General features: G+C 43.6%; 2 protein-coding genes across 2 annotated transcripts in view; both read right to left on the reverse strand.

Annotated features, from left to right (window-relative positions):
- lrp8 (low density lipoprotein receptor-related protein 8, apolipoprotein e receptor) overlaps positions 1-23,741 on the reverse strand; it is a gene marked incomplete at its 5' end in the record, with an annotated part of 176,444 nt that overhangs the window by 75,568 nt on the left and 77,135 nt on the right. The window contains one exon of the mRNA XM_080770430.1: positions 16,856-16,978. Coding sequence (XP_080626556.1) covers positions 16,856-16,978 — 123 coding nt within the window. The remainder of the gene's footprint in view (positions 1-16,855; positions 16,979-23,741) is intronic.
- Positions 6,065-8,368, reverse strand: LOC308319845 (activating signal cointegrator 1 complex subunit 2-like; the record flags this gene model as incomplete). Its single annotated transcript, XM_080770062.1, has 1 exon — positions 6,065-8,368. The coding sequence occupies one exon, from the start codon at positions 8,366-8,368 to the stop codon at positions 6,065-6,067; it is 2,304 nt and encodes a 767-aa protein (XP_080626188.1).

The raw sequence follows: 23,741 nt of genomic DNA on the forward strand, positions 1-23,741 counted from the left end.
ATAGTTAAAATAGCAGATCTACAAGCTCATGTGTCACAAAGCTGCCATGTAAGTGATCAAAATACGATCAACCTATATCTTCATATGATTCGTCCTCACTAATGCTCATATGGGAAAAAGTCACACTTTTGTGAAGTGAGGGGCGCTCTTCATCACACATCATCATACATCACATTCCGTGCTCAGCCAATCAAATCATCTAAAATTTGGTACACACAAACACACAAAGCTGGGACTAGCCCCTCAAAAATAAAATCTGCTCAGTCTGTGTCTGATATAGGACTGTGGACACTTCAGAAACCCGCAGTGACCGGTTTCTTAACAAGATTTAAAATATTTATTTCGTTTTTATGAACATGAGAACAATTCTAGCATGCTAACTTTCCAGGTATAGAAAGCCTGCAGTTTCTATTAGGTTGGATTCTGGTAGGCAGGTTAACTGTCCACAGCCCTCCTCTGAGACACAGACGGGATAGACAAAAATGCTACCATATAATAATGAGCATTAGTGAGGACCAATTACATATATGAAGAGAAGTCGAAAATGGTTGAAGTCGACCTTTAAGAAACCCCTTCAGATGGACTATCTGGCTTTGTTTCAGGTCTGGATTTGAGGTTTAATTAACCTGAGAAATCCCTGCGCTGCTGCTGAGAGCATGTAAATGAATGTGGGAAGGGACTCGGAGGGCAAGGGTCGGATCAGTAATCCTGCTGTGCATGTTGCACTACATCTCTATGTGCCTCCTACACGTATATGCTCCCCTTGTCCTTTGAATGTGAAATCCAATTTGCAGAAAGGACATTTGTGGTTAATATCAGATTACATTTTAAATGAAGGTTAGCGTTGATTAGTAGCCTTCATTGGAACGCTGATCTCCAATTAGGGTGGCCCTGAATGACTAAGAGAGAGTATGAGAGAGAGAGAGAGAGAGAGAGAGAGAGAGAGAGAGAGAGAGAGAGCGCAACAGAGAGAGACAAACAAAGAGATTGGGGTAGAAATGAAAGTCAAGGAGTGGAAAAGTTAGGGAAAGAACAACTCTACACAGAAAGGCTCCAGTGTGGTTTAAAACCCAATATGATGAGTTGCAAAGTAAGAGTAAAGGTATGCTCACACTACCAGATAATCAGTAATATTTGGGGTTTGGGAGCGATCCTAGCGACAAGCAGGGAGGCATTCGACACCAACCTAGATCGGGAGTGAATATTGAGCAAGATTATCCTCTACTGTGTGAGGGGTTCATCAATCCAGTTTTAAGACTCCCGATGTACTCACGCCAAATGGATTTTACTACATCTAAAAAGGGATAAAGCATGTGCCATCTGTGAAAGAGATACAGCCTACTATACGTTAGAGATATCTATGACTTTTGTAGGGAGAATTTTGAATGAAGCTGTAACTCAGACCCCAATTATCTTAAAGGGAACCTTTTCCTCACCTATTCAAATGCAATAAATTCTGGAATAGGGATAATTAGTAAGAACAAAACATATTTTGTTACATTTGATAACTATTCTGGAATAGAAGCATTGAAATAAGCAGGTATACAAAAGGTATATGAAAACAGCTATAACAGGCCAATGTGAAAAGCGGGTGGGATATATTCCTCAGCCTAGTAGGAAAGTCTGTGAAAGAGTTCACGTAAATTGCACGCTGTGTTCATGATTTGAGGCATTTTGTTCCAAAAATGTATTTAGGAAAAATCCACCTGTTGGTGGCGCTATAACAGGCCAATGTGAAAAGGGTGGGATAGATTCCTCAGCCTAGTAGGAACGTCTGTGAAAGATTTCACGTAAATTGCACGCTGTGTTATCAGGATTTTTGGACAAAATATGTAATATTAGAAAATGTGTTTTACGGGTTAACGGAGATTAGCTGTACACAGATGGATGACGGACACACACACACGGACAGAGTGCATAACATACTCTCTCCCCATGCCTTCGGCCTGGTGGAGACAATAAAACATACTCTCTCCCCAAGCCTTCGGCCTGGTGGAGACAATAAAACATACTCTCTCCCCATGCCTTCGGCCTGGTGGAGACAATAAAAACATCCAGACAAGTTTAGCTGACAGAGAAATATCACCGTCTTCTCTCAGTGAGCTCAATTCAATCTTTTGGTGGAATGGAAGAGTGAGATGCATGTGCATCACTTGCATTTGTGAAATGGGGAGGCAGGATTGTGGTGTGTGTGTGTGTGTGTGTGTGTGTGTGTGTCTGTGTTGGGGCAAGGGGCTGAATAAGAGGAACTTCCCTCAATCTCTCTCTTTCTCTCTCACGCCTGTGCGAAGAGGAAAGGAGGAATTCTGCTGTTAAATCAGGAACCATTAGTGAGGTCTAGACAGTGGCTCTGTCAGTGCCGAGGGGGGCTAAGAAGTACAACACAACACCAGCACTCTCACAGGAAATTGCCACTTTCTCCAACAGGCTCCACTTAATGGTTGTTTAGTGGACAACACGGCAGGCATTAAAATACCGCCACTGGCTAGTGCCACTTCCCAACTCATAAGAGAGGTAGAGAGAACAGAGGGGACGCCGGAAGAAAGACAAGCCTCGAATTTGGGTTGCATGGACAGTGAAACTAAACTTGCACCCTGGACTTATGGCCTTGATGGGAGTTTTGTGACACTAGGCAGGCTCTTCAAAGAACACTACAATGGAGTGATATCTTTGCTATATACTAATATCACCTGAAGCTACTAGCTGTGCTATGATTCAATCGCATAATAAAGTGCCACGGGTTGGATTGGACAAAGTCCTACTAGCGTCATTTCCAGGGGGTGTATTGTACATCAAGCTGCCTCAACTACAGAAGGAGATAGGCTCCTTCCCTATGTGCCTCATGGCTTAACAAGGCTTACTCAAACAATATTACACGAGAGTGTGTGTTTTAGGGTACAGGCTTTAGTTTCGACATAATATTGGTACGACAACGACAACCTTCACGCCAGAATGCACGCCAGATGTGTAATATTGCGATTATACAACAGTTACCTTAAAAAAAAATCACGTTGACTCAATTTAATAAAAATTTGCTAAAAGAAAATCATGATTTTTTAGATGTAGCCACTACGGCCACAAATGTTCCAAGAAACTTGCTAGCATAGCAACCCAGTCGGCTCCTCTCTGGGAGAACAGCACATATTATTTTTAGGTTTTGATTAGACGTTCTATCATGCTCGTTTGATGGCTGTTTTAACCAATCAGATTGCTTCCTCAAAACAACCTCTTGTATAATTATTATTTTAAAATGCCATGCAAGGGCCTGGGCCATGGCTCAGTGGTCCAGGCACCTTGGCTGGTAATCCAGTCTGGCAGTGTGCTGCGGGTTCCGACGACCCTTACTGCATGTCTTCCCCCCATCTCTCTCCCCATTTCCTGTCAGCCTACTGTCTGTCCCTCCACAAAAAAAAACATAAAAGAAATGCCATGCAAGACAATTTGGACCGGTCAGGTTACAGCCATGAAAGAATACAAATTGTTCTGTAAGAAAATGTACCTTGACAAAGATTGAAAATCACTTTCTTTTTGAGTAAGTTGACAGAAAGAGTCTTTAACTCTGCAGGAGGCGGATCAATAGGTAATAGACTACGCAGCCCTTGGCTAACATGATTAGAATTTAATTAATGTTCTTTAATTTGATTCTGACATAAGAGAAGCAGGGAAACAAAAAAGTTATTATTGTAGCCTAGGTCTTTTGAGTACGGCATTATTCTTAATTCCTAAAATACCAATATACAAGAGAGGTTTTAAGAAGAGCAGATTTGCTTGGTTGGCATAACTAGATAACTATAGACCAAAACAAACTGAAAGACAATTATGTACGAGAAAGAAAAACAATGTATCACAACGAGCCAAAACAATGAACACATGCAATCCCACCAGGCTGTGCCAGAACCACATGACCCCTTGGGGAGCAAAAACATATTGACCATCGATCAATAAGCAACCAGCCCAGAGCAAGGGTCACTAATTGAACAGAAGAATGGAATTGATGGCAGTTTTGCCGTGTGGGCGGTTTTCTCCATTTGATTGGTGCATACAGTGAGAACTAGGAAGTAAACAGCTGTTAAATCACATCGCCACATGCTAGGGATCCATCACGTTGTTACATTACACATAAATCATGTTCTGATGCTGACATGTTACCAAATGGCTGTTGTACAGTACATACAGTACACACGCACGCAATCGCACACACACACACACACACACACACACACACACACACACACACACACACACACACACACACACACACACACACACACACACACACACACACACACACACACACACACACACACACACACACACACACACACACACAATTTAATATTGTGTATATTGTGTTTGAGAGACGAGTGCTATTTATCTTTATCTTATCTATATCTGCTGTAAATCAAGGTGCAGTATGGTCATGTTAAAGACTGCATGCTAAACCCAGAGTTTCCCGAGATGATTGATTGAGTCTTTTCTCCTGCTAAACACGAGAAGCCTGAGTTTTGTTTTATTGAGACTGGAGGGAGCTTTTGATAACTTCATACAGTACGCTTTCCGCGGGTTCTTTGTGACAGTCACACGTGTGGATCACGTGACCGGTAAAAAACGGGTCTCCCCGTGCCTGTGGGCCGGGGAACACCCCCACATAATGGATTCCAATGCGATGATGTACATATGCAATACACTCGCCTCTGTTCTTCGAACGAATTGTCTCTGACGGATCATGGATTATTTTCCGACATTAGGACACTTGTGCTCTCTATTTTAAGGCACACGTGCGTGGAATGGAGCGACGTACAATATTGGGTGATTCTACAAAGGTTAGTGAAAAACACCAACAGTCAAAGGGGGTTAATATTAATTAATTAATTAAGCAGTCAAATGAGACTTGAGTGAGTCTACTCATTTCTTGAAGGTCTGAGTGGAAATCAGGTTCAGATAGGAAACACGTCAGAATAGATTAACCATTGCAACACATGGAATACAGTTACAGTAAACTTGGTGTTAAAGGCTCAGCGTTCTGGGAGGTATTCTTTGTCGGAGCAGCATGCTAAGCAAAATCAGAGAACATTAGCAAAAAAACATATATAAGACAGTTAATGAGATTAACATTAACTCTTACTCCGCTAGCATTTATCGAACAATTTGGATCTAATTCACGCCAGCATTTTTTTAATTTAAGCTCTTATTTTGAAAAGCAACAGTTCAAGTTACCGGAAGTATCTTATCCTAGGACGCTCGACGGAGCCGAGACAGGCCTTGTTTACATGATCGATCTATGCCGGTGCACTGGAGAGCTCCACATCTGATTAATACAATCAGCTGACTGACATTCAGACTAGGTATTCAGACTAACGTATATCACGGGCTTCATTTAAAGTAAACAATTTGACTTTTTTCACTCTCTCAGGTCTCAGCTCAAAATACAGCTTTCAAAAGAATTATACGTTGTATTTATATATTTAGTTAATGTTGTACCCAGCAGATCTGCTCCACCAATATTTAATTATTTAATATAATAATTTAATAATATAAGGCCAGTGTGAAAGCAGAGACTCCAGTTCCACAGCACTTAATGAACATGCTGCACCATTTCTCCCCTCGTGGGGGATGTCCAGTGTGAATTCCTCCTTCCTTAATTCAAAGAAGAACAGCTGAGTCAAACTGTAAAGCAGTGACGTGATGATTTGGTGTAACAGTTTGTCAAGATAAATATGCAGAAATGTTTTGAATAAAAATACTGGGATTAAAAGTCAAAGGACAACTGGGATTTCTGTAATTTATATTTTCAATTCGGCTTTGATTTTAGGAATCCGATTGCTTTTTTGCTCTACTTGCACTAGTCAGACCTACATTCTCACTCACTCTCACTGTTTGTTATCAGTACCACTGGCTGGGTTGTGTTGGTGGAACTCTCTGATCGCATGATGAACATCAGTTGAAGAGCAATACATCAGAGTACTTGGAGACATGGAGCTCTGTCTTGACTCATGTTTCTTTACTCATATTTCCTGCACTAGTGGGCATACAGTTTTGTCGTGCTCAGTCATATGAGCGGAAGTCATGAGGGGATCATGCCCTGTTTCTTCTTGCAGTCTGCTATGGTGCGACGGTTGTGGTTGGCACCTTGGCTCTTACTGGACTCCTTCTTCCGTCGATCCAGTAGGGTCTCCTGGGTCTGTCCCTGGCCCTTGGGCTTGCCTGCCCCGTTGCTGACAGACACTGGCTTGTATCCCCTCTTCTGCTGCGAGGCAGCTCTTTTAGCCTCAGCTATCTTCCGCAGGAGGGCTGGGTCCTTAATAAACTGGTCCCCAGTCACAGCATTGCTCTCCTCAGCCTCGTCCTCTTCATCCTCCTCATTGTCCAGAATTGCTTTGCCTCTTGTTCGTAGTACCTGTGGGACGGTGAATGGCCTTATTTTCAGGAGGCTGTCTATGTCCCGGTCAGTGGCCCCAACTTGGTTGATGTCGTAGGTGTCGTCGTAGTCGTCATCATAGATGTCCGTGCCGTAATGAGCTAGCGGATGCCCGGGTTCGATGATGACCTCATCTACCACCGTCTCGTAGGCCTTGTAGCGAGACCTCTGCTCCTCTATGTGTTGCTTGTTGTTCAACATGTCTCGAGTGCTCAGCCCTTTCCTTCTGCCCTTCCAGATGCGGGAAATGTCCACTTGGTCTCTGTGGAATACGTCAAACTCATCGTCGTCAAACACATTGGACCTGTCCCTGAGGACAGCTGGAAGCTCCTCCTTCACTGGACTGGGCATGGCGCGGTTCAATTTGTCCAAGCCAGGTGACAGGTTTCCTTCCAAGATGTTGTTGATGACCAGCTCAGTGTTATAGTTGTACTCCTTGAGGCAGGCCAGCACGAAACCCTCTCCTAGGTCAGGCAGCAGGTCCCTGATACCTGAAAGCAGAGACTCCAGTTCCACAGCACTTAATGAACATGCTGCACCATTTCTCCCCTCGTGGGGGATGTCCAGTGTGGCCACTGCTCTCCAGGGACACTCCCCGCCCTCCCCTGCTTCTCTGACCACTGGCGGTGGCTCCATACGCCCGCAGGCACCGTCTTCACTCACTGCCCCTTGCGCAGCTGTGGGGGTATTGGGCTGAATCTTCCTCTGAGGTCTCCTCTGGCTCATACTGTCACAAGCACTCTGCACTCCTTGGAGTAGGTAGGACGTCCTGATCTCATCAATGAGAGGAAAAGCCTGCTGTAGAAGGCTGATGTCGTCTGTGATGGGAAATTGGTCATTGTAGTCTGTCAAGAACCTTTTCTCAGGTAGAAAAGATGTGAAATGTTTTAAGAGTTCCTCTGCAAATGTTTGGATGTTTTCTCCCCCCTCCAGGATGGGCTGAAGGCAAGTATGTTGCAGCAGCAAGTGTGCTATCAACACCATCCTGCGGCCAGAGTGGGACACCCTCTTCCACAAGTCAGTCTGAAGACTTTTATCGTCAAAGTTCCTTTTCATTACTGCCTTCTCAAACTCGGGTAAGGCGGTCTCATAGAATGAGGCTAGTCTGCTGAGCAAACCGTGGGAGTGGAAGGTGGAGCATGCAGCAGGGAAGATGTCCAGGAAGGCATGGATGGTGGTGGTTGAGTCACACAGGTATAATACCAGGTCCTTCAGGTCCTGCTGACTCATGGTCATTATAGTGGGGTGTCTGTTTACAGTCAACTTCAATGGCTCCATGGCTGTGGCTCCTTCACACTGGAGACCACACTTATCTAAGATGGCATCAAATATCTGTAACAGAGAGGGTGCCATCTCATCCAAGTCACCATAGTAACAGGGCTGCTGGGTAAAGATGTTCTTTATCATCTTTTGCAGTAGCTGGGCGTTTCCCTTCCCATAGAGAACACACAGGTCGAGGATCTGGGGAATGTCAAACAGGAAGTTCTTGTAGATGATCTCTCCGAACACAGCCGGAGTTAGAAAGTTCTCCTTGGACTCCTTGTGTGTGGCCATCCTGAGGAAGGTCATGAAGATGGCCCGGTGGAGGCAGCGCTGTGTATCCATGACAGCCGAGGAGGAGGCCCTTGAGTTGGGGTCGAAGCCTCTGGGAGAATGATGCAGGTAAGAGTCCAGACATTTCTGCAGAGACTTGTCAAACGCCACCTGACACCAGAATTTGTCATGGGGCAGTGCTAGCAGCCACTCCAGATCCTCAATGATGAACTTGGCATGTTCCAGAAACTCCTCCTCGTGGGCGGCCGAGGTATTGTCTGGTGGAGGCCTGTAGGGCATGAAGTAGCGCTCCTCCTTCCTTTCAGGGTGCAGAGCTGGCAGGGTCCTCTCCTTTCCTAGTGAGCCACCATGCTCTGTCACCTGCTGCTCATCCAATGCCACCCTGACACATATCATAGATAATTCTTTGTAGATGTTGTTATTATTGATTATTTGTTATCTTTTCAGCATAATTTGATGAAGACTCACTTTTCAGGAGTTTAGCGATGATGTACCATCATCACTATTATGATGTCACTATTATGATGTCAGTCATCTCAATATTTGGGCAGAGTTTCAGCCCCAGCTGCCTCTCCATCTAACCTGCTCTCCATCGACTTCCTGTATAGAATTTAAAGGTTCGTCAGAATGTGTACTTTCAACCTGTGTCTCTTTTATGCCCATATATGGAGATATTTGTCAGGCATGACCAAATGGAGTCTATGCAGATATCAGAACATCATTGTGATGTCGGAACAGGCTAGCTCTATGGAGATCTAGGGGTGATCAGGTTTGATCAATTATAGCTAATTAGTGCATTTATAGATAGATAAGCACGGAATTTGATTTGATGATTTGTATGATGATTTATGATCATAAGAGTGTGATTATTATTATTATTATTATTTTTTACAACTTCTCTATTAGTGGGGAGTGTCTGCCCCTGACACTAATCTCGGTGCTAGGACCCTGCAGCATTCGTTCTAAATAGAATAGAATAATTCTCAATAGAATGTAAAGACATGACATCCGGAGTGATGATCTACTAACTACACTATGTGTTATGGATCTATTAGTTGTCTTTGTGATATATAATTAGTAATGGAATGGCTGAGAGGACCAAATATAACTGTGTGAATCAAACAAATACAACTGTCAGCTAATAGATTTCAGCTACAGTATAAGCTTTGTACACAGACAGACAGGTTTCTAACTCAATCGACGTACTAACTAACGCTGCCAGGGTTAGGGGTTCCATTTACAGTACACTTACTGGGTAAATGTATGGATGGAGCATGTTACTTAAATGTCTTTACAGCACACACACACACACACACACACACACACACACACACACACACACACACACACACACACACACACACACACACACACACACACACACACACACACACACACACACACACACACACACACACACACACACACACACACACACACACACTCTTTCCCCCTGACTTCAAGGTCATTGGTCTCAGTGATTAATTTCTTCCTATAGTACATCCAACCTCTGTTGTCCATGGGTTCTGAGATGTAAGTAGCTCATGGAAATGTTCAGTGTGTTTGTGTCTTTAGATGGTGGAGCTCAAGACATTGTAGCCTACAGTGAGAGAGAAAGACAGAGAGAGGCCACATGGGAAATTACTCCAGCCGCTGCCAATGCCTGGAGCATGAAATTGAAGCCGTCCGACACATGCAACTCACCGGAGCCTTTCCCCCCATATTCCAAAATAATTAACCAGCACAACCTCCCACCGCCACGTTGTAATAGGCAGGTTATTGTCTCAGCGCAAACCGCACATGGACCGACTTCACAGGAGCAGGGGGAACCGCTAATTTCTGATAAAGAGAAACAAGAATGAGCAGGGAGGGGGGAGTCAAACTGTGAAGCAGTGATGTGATGATTTGGTGTAACAGTTTCTCTCAAGAAAAATATGCCCAAGTGGTTTGAATAAAAATTCTACGGTGGGTTTAATGCTTACACAGTGCAGTCTGCAGCAAGTAAAACTGGAAGTAGTCAAAGGACACCTGGGATGAATGATCTCTGTGATTTATATTTTCAATTCGGCTTTGGTTTTAGGAGTGCATAACCGCTTGCTTTTTTACTATAATTGCACTTGTCGGCCCTACAATCTCACTCCACTCCACGAAACCAAGCCTTTGATCGGAGGTCATAACTATAAAGAGAGTATGCTCACTGACTTGTTTCTCTTGGCGGGCCTCGTTCCACCCCAAAGCCTGGGATCATTCTGGGAGGCTAAGCGCACTGTGCCGTGGTCCCCCAGGGGCCTGTGATTAGGCCCCTCCTTTTTTGCTTCTATACAGTCTACTCTACACCAAATCATTTGGAAATAATGACCGATCTACAAGCTCACAACGCATCACACTGAATGTTAGCCTATTAGGAGATGCCCAGTATAGAGACGCTAAGTTTCATGTGGTTGATGAAAGTGCCATTAGTACTAATACAGTGATATCCAAGGATACTGTTGAGGGACAATGTTTGCTACGCAGTGTGATATAGATGACAGCTGCTGTGCTGTGTGCATTGATACATGCACGCACGCAGTCACAAACACAGGGGCGGACAACGCAACAGCATTGGGGACCCGTGCCGTCGGGAAAATAAAATTGTAGCTGTCGGGGGCACCCGCTGACCAGCCTGCACACACACACACACACACACACACACACCGTACTCCAATACGTTGAATTGAGTGCTTTTTCCAGAATCCCCCCCAGACCCAGTTTCATTTTCAAATGTGTAATTACAGGCAGATCTTGACGAGGTGCTCTGTTTGTGTGTGTTGTGTGTGTGTGTGTGTGTGTGTGTGTGTGTGTGTGTGTGTGTGTGTGTGTGTGTGTGTGTGTGTGTGTGTGTGTGTGTGTGTGTGCGCCTGCGTGCCTTGACAGAGGTGTCAGAGGACCATAGTTAATCAGCAGTCAACCAGGGGTCTCTGGGATCAGCCTATTGATTCCCGCCCTGGGAAATCAATTCAATCAACTGCCTTACTCAAACTGAACTGAGATCAGCAAGGCAGGGCACAGTCCTCGGTGGAGAGAGGGGACTGAGGGAGGCCTTACTCAAACTGAACTGAGATCAGCAAGGCAGGGCACAGTCCTCGGCGGAGAGAGGGGACTGAGGGAGACAAGCTGACGAGAGAAGGTAATGGAAGCAAACAGATGGAAGAGAGAATGAAGGAAATAAGAGAAAATAAATTTAAGGGGGAGAAAGAGAGAGAGAGAATGGAGCAGTGGTAATACAGAGAAAAAAAGTAATATTTGAAATAGTTGTATGGCCAGGATTCTCTGATACACATTTGCAATTACACACACACACACACACACACACACACACACACACACACACACACGTAACAGCCGGGCTACACCATGTAGCCCGGCTGTTACGTGTGTGTGTGCTGTTACGTATGTCGCTCGTGTACAGAGCATTTAGAAAGATATCCAATTGATATCAATGCTTTTGACGACACCAGGCGCACGGATATGCATGCGCAGGCTTTAAAAAGGACTGGATCTAAACGTGCGTCTGTGCGTATGGGGGGCTCACGTACATGCACACGCATACACGCTTTGAAAAGCCTGGTGTAGCCTGGCCGTAATCCGCATATGCCTGTAGGCAAAACTCCAGGAATCAATCGTTAGCTAAACTTAGCAAAGTGCTCACAGCAGCTGACCTTGATTAAAGATAATGAGATTTAACCAGAAATCCTGTAATCTGATGGAACATGATTCACCTTGTGATGAATACTAAACAATGTAGCACACACTGACACGGATGAACACACCCGCACAAAAATAATGGACTATGTATACTTAGAAATCCACCCACAAGCAGAGAAATGTTCTTGTCCTGTCCTAATCATCCCTAATACTTCTAGCCCCTTCAAAGGCCTATTTGATCATTACTTTGAAAATCATCTACAAATGACCATTATTTACACTTGAGTGGAAAGTGCAATGTTGTGTGAGTAAAGAGAATCACCATCTTCAAGTATTTCTACCATGCGCGCACGCACGCGTTTGCCTTCACTGTAGAATTTCCATGTTCTCCCATGCCCATGTTCACACGTGTTTATGCCCACATCAAAAGACACACATTAGAATCATACTCTAGTGTCCTTGACCACTGCAACCTTGCAGGACGCACTGTAATTGGCCATTAGCCACTTTGAGTGACAGCTGGGGCAAAAGCTCACCCCAAACATTTACGATTCTGTGCCTATCTGCGGTCAAGATAGTTTGAGACGGCGTGTCTACCTTGCGGCCAAAAAAATTGTCTGCAGTTGTTGTAGGTGAGAGGCACTTCAGCGTTGGCCACAGAAGTGGGGTGTGGTTACAATTTACAAATTAGGCATTTAGCAGACGCTCTTAATCCAGAGTGATTTACATTAAGCATAAACGGCTTTGGTATGTCGCTCTCGGCTTCCCCTTCCCCAAACACGTACAGGCCAATTGTGTTCGTAATAGATGCCAGGCAGAGCCTGATGCACCACGGTGGATTTGAACCCACAACCTCCACGTGGGTACTTTTACCGCTGTGTCACCCAAGGGCAACTGCCAAGTGCCAACTACACACAAGATGAACAGAGAACAGATCTGTCTTCAAGAGAAAGAAAAGGTACATAAACATAAAATGTTTCCAAACTTCACTTCACCTTGAGTAAATCAGTTTCACATTAAAAAACATTCCTCTCTCGCAAAGGCATTTAATATTTCACAAACCTCACCCAAGACTTACCTAAAGTCCTAAATCTCCCCTGGAAACCTCTGCTCTTCCCATTCTCACTTATGCTAGTCATTTAACCTCAACCAAACCTCTTCTTTGTTAACATCATTAAGTAAGCTTTTTTTGGCCATTACATGAAACCCTACTTTCTCCAATTAAGGCAAGCCATTTTAAGATTTCAAAACCTCACATTTCACACTGTATACAGCCTCTACAGAGCTTACTGATTAACCTTTCTTCAACTTTCCCAAAAGCAATTTATTAACTTCCCCTTCAAAACACCCAACACCCCATTTATCGCTTCTATTCTTCATGCTTTTCATCTACTGCAATCATGAATCAGTAACACTGCTTCAGCGGTTTCCCCTGTCCAAAATATATATAATGTGTGTGTGTGTGTGTGTGTGTGTGTGTGTGTGTGTGTGTGTGTGTGTGTGTGTGTGTGTGTGTGTGTGTGCGTGTGTGCGTGTGTGTGCATGCGAACTGTGAACAGAGCAGGCCTGACACGAAACTCTATATATGGGACAATATACGGGTACAACGGGTAGTGCAGAATTGGGTGAGGCATGCATTTAACAACATGCATCATTCTGGTCTTGTTGTGATTTATTTCATGTTGAGATAAAAATAAGTTCATTGAAATAGAATAAATAAAAATAAAAATAAGTTAAGATAAAAATAAGTAATTAATTAAAATAAAAGAAGTTCATTGAAATAGAATAAATTAAAAAAAGAATTGCACTATTTGCAGTAACAGTTAAAGGAGCATTCAGTGATTTGGGTGATTTAGAAAACCACACACACACACACAGAGAGAAGAGAGAGAGGGCTCCATTTTTGTCTCAGACTTTACCCGCAGCGCGGCCCGCAATTCAGCCGCTGCCCGAAAATTACGAATATAGGAGCTTTCTCTGTCCCTTAACCCTCTAACACCCGCATTAATTTCTACTTGCAAAAAATAGATTTCAACCTTACTACTACTTTGTACTACTAGCACTGACACTAAAAAAGATGTTAAAAAAATAAAAAAATAAAGTTTGATGAAAAATTTATAATAATTATATAATAATTATATAATAATATAATAAATTAATAATTTACATTTGGGGGATATCTTTCACAATAATGAATAAAACATCTTCTAGACATTCTAATGGTCACAAAAAAACATATGTTACAATTATTTTACCTACTTTTATTAGGGTAAAGGTCAAAAGTTTTAGGTTAAAAAATGTTAAAAATTGCACAGAGTCCAAACATTCTTTATTTGTGTGAATTTCAGCCTCTGTGGGGGGTATTCATATGCAAATATCATGACTAATGGCATTGAATTGGCATTGCAATGAACATCACTGATGACATTCAGGTGAAAAAAGAACAGAAAAAAATAATAATAATTTAGTAATTAATTAAAATAAATTTGTTGCTAAAAAGCAACCCTGGGTGCTAGAGGGTTAATGGTATTTTCGTCCCGCGTCACCCGCTATCTCTTTTGACGAACACCGGTATTTGCACCTAGAGGTTATGTTATGGTCATGGGCGTGTTGGTACGCTTTCCCCTAAATTGCTATTTTGGTCACATACATTTGGGAAGTCGATAGTGGAGTTTAAAAACACCCGTAACCTGTGCTAAATTAGTTTGGTAGAGCGGCACACGGCACGCCGTGCACGCCTCAATGGAGATGTCTGCAGGCACAGAGTAGGCTGCCTCATCTCTCCTTATTCTCCTATCTCTTTGTAATTTTCCTGTAATCAGCAGAAGCAGAGTGCCTGACACTTCCTTGTGTCCATTGTGTTTATATAATTGTATAGTCAAATAAGTTATTTGTGCGCGATTCCATTTCCATTTGCTCTTTCAGTTCATGGTCACCCCATAGCAGCAAATGGGGTTTATTGACCGAACTTTCACTTTCGCTTCCGTATAGTCGGCCTATACACGCACGATCTATATACCAAATGAAAGCCCTAATTTCGTAGTTTACATAGAGCTTTGAGGATTTGAGCGAGTTGTGACTCAATGAAAAGACGAGTGTTCTTGGCTCTGTGCGCGTGGAGAAAATAAAAAGAACGGCACGAGGGGGGGGGAATTAAAAGACTTCAGTGCACTGTGCCTACACGTGTGTAGGCACAATGCAAGGAATAAATGCATTCGCCATGTATCCGAAGGAAGTCTGATCCAATCACTTTTAGATTTCTCCAGTTTAATCCTGAGTTTAAGTTTTGTAGTGTTCAAGATCTGATTTTAGGCATGTTTAAGCCTCCAGGAAAATCCGTGTTGAGGTTCTTAATCCACTGTTTTTCATTAAAACGTCTTTGTCCTACTGTCCAGTTAGGATTGTGTTGAAGTCCAGCGCATTTTAGAGCTTCAATGCCGTGCACCATGAAATGTTGCACCAATCTTGTGGTTGTATTTTTGGCATTGTTAATATTGTATCTGTGTCGTCCCAGCCTAGTACCTATTGTTTTACCTGTCTCTCCGACATATTGTAAACCACATTTTTCACATATAAATTATACAAATAAATGCAGTTGCTGGTTCTGGCTGTTACCAACTTTAGTGGGGGAACACCCTTTCCCCACTCCTAAATCCCCAAATAGTGGCTTTAGAAAGATGAGACAAAAATGGAGCCCAGAGTCTGTCCTGTGATGTTTTTGATATATTTTTCTTTTCAAATATTCCCATAGATGTTCAGTTGGGTTGAGGGGTGGTGAGTGCAAGGGTAACCAGTCAGGGGTCCACACTCATCCTGACTCTTTGCTGTTCCTTGGACTTCAAATCATCCTGGCAAAGTTTTGATGTACAGTACGTTTCAGATCACTGTCCTGCTGTGAAATGACTCCACTTCCCACAAAACTTTAAGCCTGAAGGGATGACATGCCTCTGTAGGATGAAATGCTATACTGTAAAGATCCAGTAATCCAGTAGTACAATTTACTCTGAGCGTGTACAAATGTCAACCAAATGTGGATCCTTGCGGGTCCATTTTGACACATTTGTACACTTAGAAATGAAGTCGAAGGTGTAGCACTCACGTCCAAAATCTTTCAATTTGACAGGTGCTGGACAAAAATACTTACAGTGCAAAAGAAGCAAAGTCTGCACACTGTGCTGTGTCACAGCTGTAGCTCCCAGGAGAACACTTTAGTGAGGATAGGACACAGAGTAAAGGGACTACATTTCCACCATGCAGGTCTTCATCAGGTCTGTACATTTGTACACTTTCAGGTTACACTTGTCTTTTATCTGTTCATAATATGTGACATTTGGAAGGATGTGTTTTAGGTTTCGTTAACACTTTCTTGTTGCCTCTTTCTTACTGTACGTGGGACCTTTGCAAATATTGAGTTAGAAGAAAAGCCCAACATCTCCTCTGCTACTGTTCGTTCTGTGGCCTTGCTCCAACCTATGAAGGTTCAGACTCTAATCAGGCTATGAGCAAAACAGTAGCTGAAAGCAATTTTCTGAGGCAACGTACAGGAAAGAGCAGGATTGCAGAAAGATATGAATCACTGAGACCAATGACCTTGGAGTCAGGGGGAAAGGCTGTGTGTGTGTGTGTGTGTGTGTGTGTGTGTGTGTGTGTGTGTGTGTGTGTGCGTGCACATGCGTGCATGCGTGTGTGTGCTGTCTATGTGTAATGTGTATGTATGAGAGAAAGGAAGAGGAGAGAAGAAAGAGACACACACACAACCACTTTCATGCCTGTCTGACACACAGTGGTTCAATCTGACTGTGTACATGTGTGTGTGTGTGTGTGTGTGTGTGTGTGTCTGTGCGTGCGCGCGCGCGCGTGCGTGTTTGTGCATGCGTGTGCGTGTTTGTGCGTGCGTGTGTGTACTGTGTATGTGTAATGTGCATGTATGAGAGAAAGGAAGAGGAGAGAAGAGAGAGAGACACACACAACCATTTTCATGCATGTCTGACACACAGTGATTCAATCTGACTGTGTACATGTGTGTGTGTGTGTGTGTGTGTGTGTGTGTGTGTGTGTGTGTGTGTGTGTGTGTGTGTGTGTGTGTGTGTGTGTGTGTGTGCGTGTGCGTGCGTGTGTGCGCGCGCACGCGTGCGTGTGCAAGCAGGCATTGTGTATGGAAGACTTTCTGTCTGTCAAATGTGTTCATCAGTGACTTACTGCAGGTTGCATCTGCCTCGTCGGATCCGTCTGCACACTCTGGCTCTCCATCACAGCGCCATCTCGCAGGAACACACTGTCCGTTCTTACAGGCAAAGTCTGTGGTGGCACATGTTTTCTTTGCTGTGAGAGAGGGGCAGAAAGAAAAAGAGAGAGATCTGATTATTATCAATCTTCTATTATCTTTCAAACTCAAAGGAAGTTATGAACAAGCCAGGTTTTAAATTTCATAGCTCAAAAGCTGGTTGGGTTTGTACCACTTTCATGAAAGACTTTCTTGATGTACCAGTGTGTATTATTAAACAAATGGTTCCAATCTTCTAATCTGGTTCCATTCATAGTCAGTCACTAATCTTAAAAACTGGTTATGCTCCTGCTTTTGAGGCTCAATCCTGGCACCCCGTCGAAATGCGTCCCATCCATGTGTCTACTGTAATTATAGTCTAATAGAGTCAAATAAAATAGTAATTGAGACAAATAATATTCTAGGCTTTGCTGTTCCATTCACTATACTGGAGTGCTTTGGCAGTATAGTGGTGGCTAAGCACAGACATTTGGGGAGAATTCCACGCCCCCACATTTGTGCCCATAGAGCATACAGTGTCAGTTCAGGTGGCCGAGTCATGGACCGCATGCGCTGTGGCCCGAGTCATGGACCGTATGCGCTGTGGCCGAGTCATGGACCGTATGCGCTGTGGCCGAGTCATGGACCGTATGCGCAGTATGCGGAAGGGCCGTTTACGACTGTGCTTTGTGGCCGTGATACACTACTGACGTTACCTCTGTGTCTTCAACCTGCGACTACTGACCAATCACAGTGGGCCTTTTCTACAAGCAGCTTGAACGTGTGAAAGAGACAATTTCTGTATGGAACACGGGAAAGGTACCCAGCACGGACAAAACAAGCAACAACACCACAGACACACTTTGATTATCACTCTCTTATTCATGGGGAAAAAAAAACAACACGGAACAACACGGAAACAACACGGTCAGTGCCGAGTGGTCAAAGACACATCGCTGTGTGTGTGTGTGTGTGTGTGTGTGTGTGTGTGTGTCTCACTAGGACACACAATATTCACAGAGGAACAACAACACAGACTTAGACGTGAGCGCGCAGCAGGCTCGCAAGATTGTAGTAGGTATGCATAGCCATCCTGATTTCTGGATGACTAGTGGACAACTGCTGCAGTCACATTCTCCAGGCAAGGGGAACATTGCGGCACTTGGATTTGTCACAGGGAGGCTAAAATATCCCTCTCCTTGACAGCGAGTGCCAATGAACAAGAGAAAGCACTCTGCCAATGTGTTAGCAATGCCATGTCAAACTGTGATGAAATATACAGTCCAGGGGGCTGACAAATGGCAAAAGGAGAGAGAGTGTGTGTGTGTGTGTGTGTGTGTGTGTGTGTGTGTGTGTGGTGACAGAAAGGGTGGGGCGAATGGGTGGTGTTTAAGAGACAGTAAGTTCCTGTTCCATAATAAAACTATGTGTTTTCTGCCTGCAAGTGCATCCTTGATTTAAAGGTAGCTTAGCTGAGTGCTAGGTCAAAGCCTTGCACTGTTTTACGGTTACCAAAAATGTATTCCAATCGAGGAAAATTAACGAACACAGCAGTCCAGTGCACCAGACTGCTGAAAACGGAGAACGGTCTCACTTCATATAAAATTAACTACATTTGGAATAGAATCCCCAACAGCATAAACACCATAATTCTGTAGGCAGGGCACACAGTGCCGTACTGCTCAACTGGGATACAGCTCACCAGCTTGTTAGCTTGATGTTTATACAGTATGTGCAACATTGGAGCATGAGTGGTAAAAGGGAGTGCTATGACTGATTGGCCCAATGGGAACAATAACAATGAATTGCCTAACAGAGCAACTGACAGCATGTCAGATGTGTAGACTTCCACTGAAGACACATTGTGACAAATGCGCGCGCACGCACTCACGCACGGCACACAGACACACACACACACACATGTGCGTGCTGGATGTGTGGTTGGGGCTGGTCCATATGGATGCCATTCATATATGACAGATCTTGGTGCATTGTGATGTAAAAATGAAGAGCTGCTTTTATGGTAACATCAGCAACTCTGAGGGGCAGGGAGAGACACACACACACACACACACACACACACACACACACACACACACACACACACACACACACACACACACACACACACACACACACACACACACACACACACACACACACACACACACACACACACACACACACACACACACACACACACACACACACACACACACACACAGAAGCATGAAATTGTTAGTTTGCAACATGCCGATCCATATCCATGCGAGGCTCCTGAGGCTCGCTAGCAAAAGCGTAGTGAGCAGTGCTAGCAATGTATTTGAATCAGAAAGCGTATTCACATGCAGGTATACAGCCCACGTTTTTAAGTGTGTACCGGTAAGTGGCTTGTATAAAGCTCCACTCAGCACAGGAACAGATGCGATCCTCTCTAACCCACTATACTGCAAGACTCACTACACAGGAGAATCCTCTGTGTTGATTCAACTCTTTGAGTGTACACAGATAGAAGACCTGTAGTGGGTTTTTATCTTGTGCAGCCATGGTACTAAATGTGGTGATGTTTGCATTTTATTTAATTAACTGATGTGGGATAATAATGTAGCCTATACCTTAAAATGTTACACAATACTTTCTCAATACTAACAATCATTGTCTCCACCAGGTCGAAGGCCTGGGGAGAGAGTATGTTTTGCCGTCCGTCCGTCCGTCCGTCCGTCCGTCCGTCCGTGTGTGTGTGTGTGTGTGTGTGTGTGTGTGTGTGCGTGTCCGTCTGTCTGTTACCAGCTAATCTCCGGCACCGTTAACTCGGTTGATGCCAAATTTTGCACAAACACTCCCTGGATGCCAACGATGAACCTCTGCCCCAATTTTCCCGCACGGCCTGTTATAGCGCCACCAGGAGGCCGACTTCTGTAAAACACATTTTTTATATTACTACAGTATCTCTATAGTCATGTGTTCAAGCCAGATCTATCCGATATTTCATATTACATCCTAATTGGCTAAAATTGGATTTCAAAGTTTGCAGGATTGGCCCGTTTTGAAGAAAAATAACTCAAACTCAAATCATGAACGCAGTGTGCAATTTACGTGAAATCTTTCACAGACTTTCTTACTAGGCTGAGGAATATATACCGCCCTTTTCACTTTGGCCTGCTACCAACCGGTGGATTTTTGCAAAACACATTTTTGGAACAAAATGCCTCAAATCATCCAATTGCCATCCAAGGCGTAAGAAGAAATGCCACCCTTTTCACATTGGCCACCAGGAGGCCACAACCTGACCTGCCCTGGTGGAGACCTGTGCCCCGAGGGACACTTTATCTAGTTTATAGTGTGAATGCCATTTTTTTTTACCTGCAACAATAGACCCGAATGCACAAAATTATCTCTTGATTGGCATGGTTCATAAAATGAGTTGCTTGTTCTTTCTCATTAATTTAAGGCAACTGAAAAATACTGTGCACATTAACAGAGCTACTGTTTACTGTTACCACTTGCGCCTACAGTCACCGCTGTTCTGAAAAATCACACAGACTCAGACTTAAATGTCTGCCCTGTTTGATAAGCTTGTTACAGAGTAAGTTATAAACAAATTATAATTGCAGCGTCAATTGACTGAATATCCATGGCATCGATGTGGATCGTACCAACTTTCATGCAAGGCTGATAGATAGATAGATAGATAGATAGACAGATAGACCACCAACAAGTAAAGTTAAACAATGCTTATTTCCATTCCACATCATTAACCCTGAGGTACCTACTAAGTCGTATGAAGGTGTCCCATGGGCCACAACAAAGGTGATTTCCATGACATGCCAAGGTGCATGTCTTCTGCTATTGTAGTCCTGTCACCTATCCTAGCATCTGAATCTTCCCTGCTTCTATCTGCACTGCTGACATTCTACCTAATGTCACGCTTGGCGGACGTCCGTGATTACATGATCGACTTGGGGTGACCTCCCCATGTTTACACAGTCCCCCCTCCCCCAGGCCATGTGCGCACACACATACACACACGTTAAGCACACAGTAGACACTACTTAGGATTCCATGCCGCATCCGTAAGACAACGACATGAGTCCGAATGCCATGGCGTGACCGGAGAAGGGGTGAAGGTCAGTGCACTTATCCGAGTCATTCAATTTCCACACTCTGTTACACACGCACGCACGCACGCACGCACACACACACACACATGCACACGCACACACGCACACACACACACACAGGATGGGTGTACGGAAATATATTATCCACTGCTACGGGAACACTGTCCGTTTTTATTACGACTGCTAAATGCTTTTTCCCTTAAAGCTGCGATCCATAACTTTTATGCCTGGAATTTACGGGTCTCCAAATTTCTACTGGTAAACTGAGAGGGAATCCCAACATGGCTATGGGGATATAGTGCACTTATGGGCTTGAATCAGGCAGTACTATACTGTATGTGTCAATCAGTAACTATCTACAGTATGTCCTACAACACCAACACCACCTACAACCACTGCAGATCTACTACATTAATCTACTAAATTAAAGGGATGGAATGATTGGCCCCCATCTGTAGGTTTTCAACCTTTTTCATATCAAGGCCCATTATTTATTCAGCATTTGAGCCACTGATGCTGGTACCATAGGAGAGATAACAGGCAATTATTTTATCTAATTGTCTAGACTTCTTGTAAATTAAGTAATGCAGATGTTTAACAAAAATGTAATTCTTGAGAGTGTAAAATGTTACAATGCAATGGAGGCATTTTCAACCACACGATGAAAGAACAGAGAATAATAACCATCCAAAAACTGAATTTTGCTCATTTTGAGCAGAAAAAGGAGTAATAAGCGTGCGTGTGCACGTCGGATCCGTATGCAGGTTGTCTAACATGTGAGTAAAAGCAAAAAAAATGTATTAACCCATTTTGGGCAGGAACCCCTTTTGGTGTTTTAAACATTGTTATAATTTAGCTATTTTTGAAAAATAGTTAAAATGTGCCTCAAATCTTTCAGAAAATTGTCATGATTTCGACGTCAGGCCTGAATGGGTTAAATGACACTAAAGAAAGACAGATCTTTACGTTCTGGCACAGGCAGGGGGTGGAGAATAGAATGGAATCCCACGTTCCTGGCATTAATACGGTTAAGATGATGATGGGGTTACATTAACAATGATCTCTAACGGACAACTGGAGCTTGGGCTTAATTTCCAGTCTTTCACTTGGCGATTATGTTGATTAGGTTTTTATATAATGAGGTTTAAGGATATTTAAAGGTCATTTCAAATTGATTTCTGATTGTCTTTGATTGAACAAGTGGCAAGAGCAGAGTCTGAGCCCGCATCACTGTGATTGTGTGGTCTGAACCTGTAACACTTATCTCCATATTTTAACTTTTGATGTTTTTTCATAAATTAATACCCTACTTCTACAGAGAAAAAAAACAGAGGCCAACCGGCGAACCAGGTGCTCACAGGAGATAAAAAATGTCTTAAAAGTGTATTGAAGGTGCTTCTAGGATCAGTGGGAATGTAGACTTAAAAATAGCAGATGTACAAGCTCACAGTGAGCTTATATCTGTTATTTTTTTAATAGCCAACGCTAAGATCCTAACTGACACAGATGCTTTACCGGTTTTAATGGATTTTAATTTAAGGCCTGTAATAATATGAAAACCGGGCCAAGATTTATGTCTAAGAGAGAATCCACAAACGGGTGTGTGAAAGGAGGTTGGTACAAATAGAGCGAGACAAACAGACTAGACAACACGCTAGACAAAAAAATAAAAGACAGAAAAAGTGAATCAAAGAGAGGAGATGGAGCAAACGGATGGCCCTCCATGCTGTAGTAAAAGCCTAAAGAGCTAAAGAACGCAGCATGTCAGTGGAACGATAGAGGTCGTTAATCAAAGAGCATGGGTAGCCACAACTGTGTGAGAGTGGTGAGAAATCAGTCAGTGTGTGTGTGTGTGTGTGTGTGTGTGTGTGTGTGTGTGTGTGTGTGTGTGTGTGTGTGTGTGTGTGTCGTGCGTGCGTAAATAACTCAAAGGCCTGTTGAGGAAATTGAAGACCTGTCTGTTTTCCATTGGTCATATAGCAAGACAGAGAGAAAGTGGGGAGAGGCCACCGGAATATTTCAACAGCAGCAGCACAGCATCCCGCTGCCCAGGCAGTCTGATACGCAGCACAGCATCCCGCTGCCCAGGCAGTCTGATACCCTCTTAGTGAGGAGGACTACCATCTATCTACTGCTCATCTCTACAGTGAGGACTGACCATCCATCTTCTCCTCATCGTCTGTCTGTCTGTCGGTCTTACATTTCTCAGTCCTGGGGACGGATTTCAGTCCTGAGGATTTCATAGGGGTCATTTATAATGAGATCAGATTTATTTTTTGCTTTAAGCCCTGTGTCTGTCTGTCTCTCTCTGTGTGTGTGTGTGTGTGTGTGTGTGTGTGTGTGTGTGTGTGTGTGTGTGTGTGTGTGTGTGTGTGTGTGTGTGTGTGTGTGTGTGTGTGTGTGTGTGTGTGATGGAGGGAGAAACCAAATTTAATTAAATAACACCAATTACACTGATTAAAATAAATGGGCTGCAAAAGCCAACTCCGGGGTAACTCACTCTGTGTACGCGCACGCACGCACGCACGCACATGACTCTCACAGTACTTCCATAATGCAATGTGAGTAATAATATGGGTATACTATAAAGTGTGCATGAAAATGCATGTTTTCTTGTACGACAAAGACTTGATATGGGAGAGAGCTCCATAGACCAGCTGCCTGTGGAGAGCCAGACAGAACTAATACAGCTCCAATAACT

Source organism: Protomyctophum bolini (assembly GCF_963924005.1).
Source record: "Protomyctophum bolini genome assembly, chromosome: 8".
Lineage (NCBI taxonomy): Eukaryota > Metazoa > Chordata > Actinopteri > Myctophiformes > Myctophidae > Protomyctophum > Protomyctophum bolini.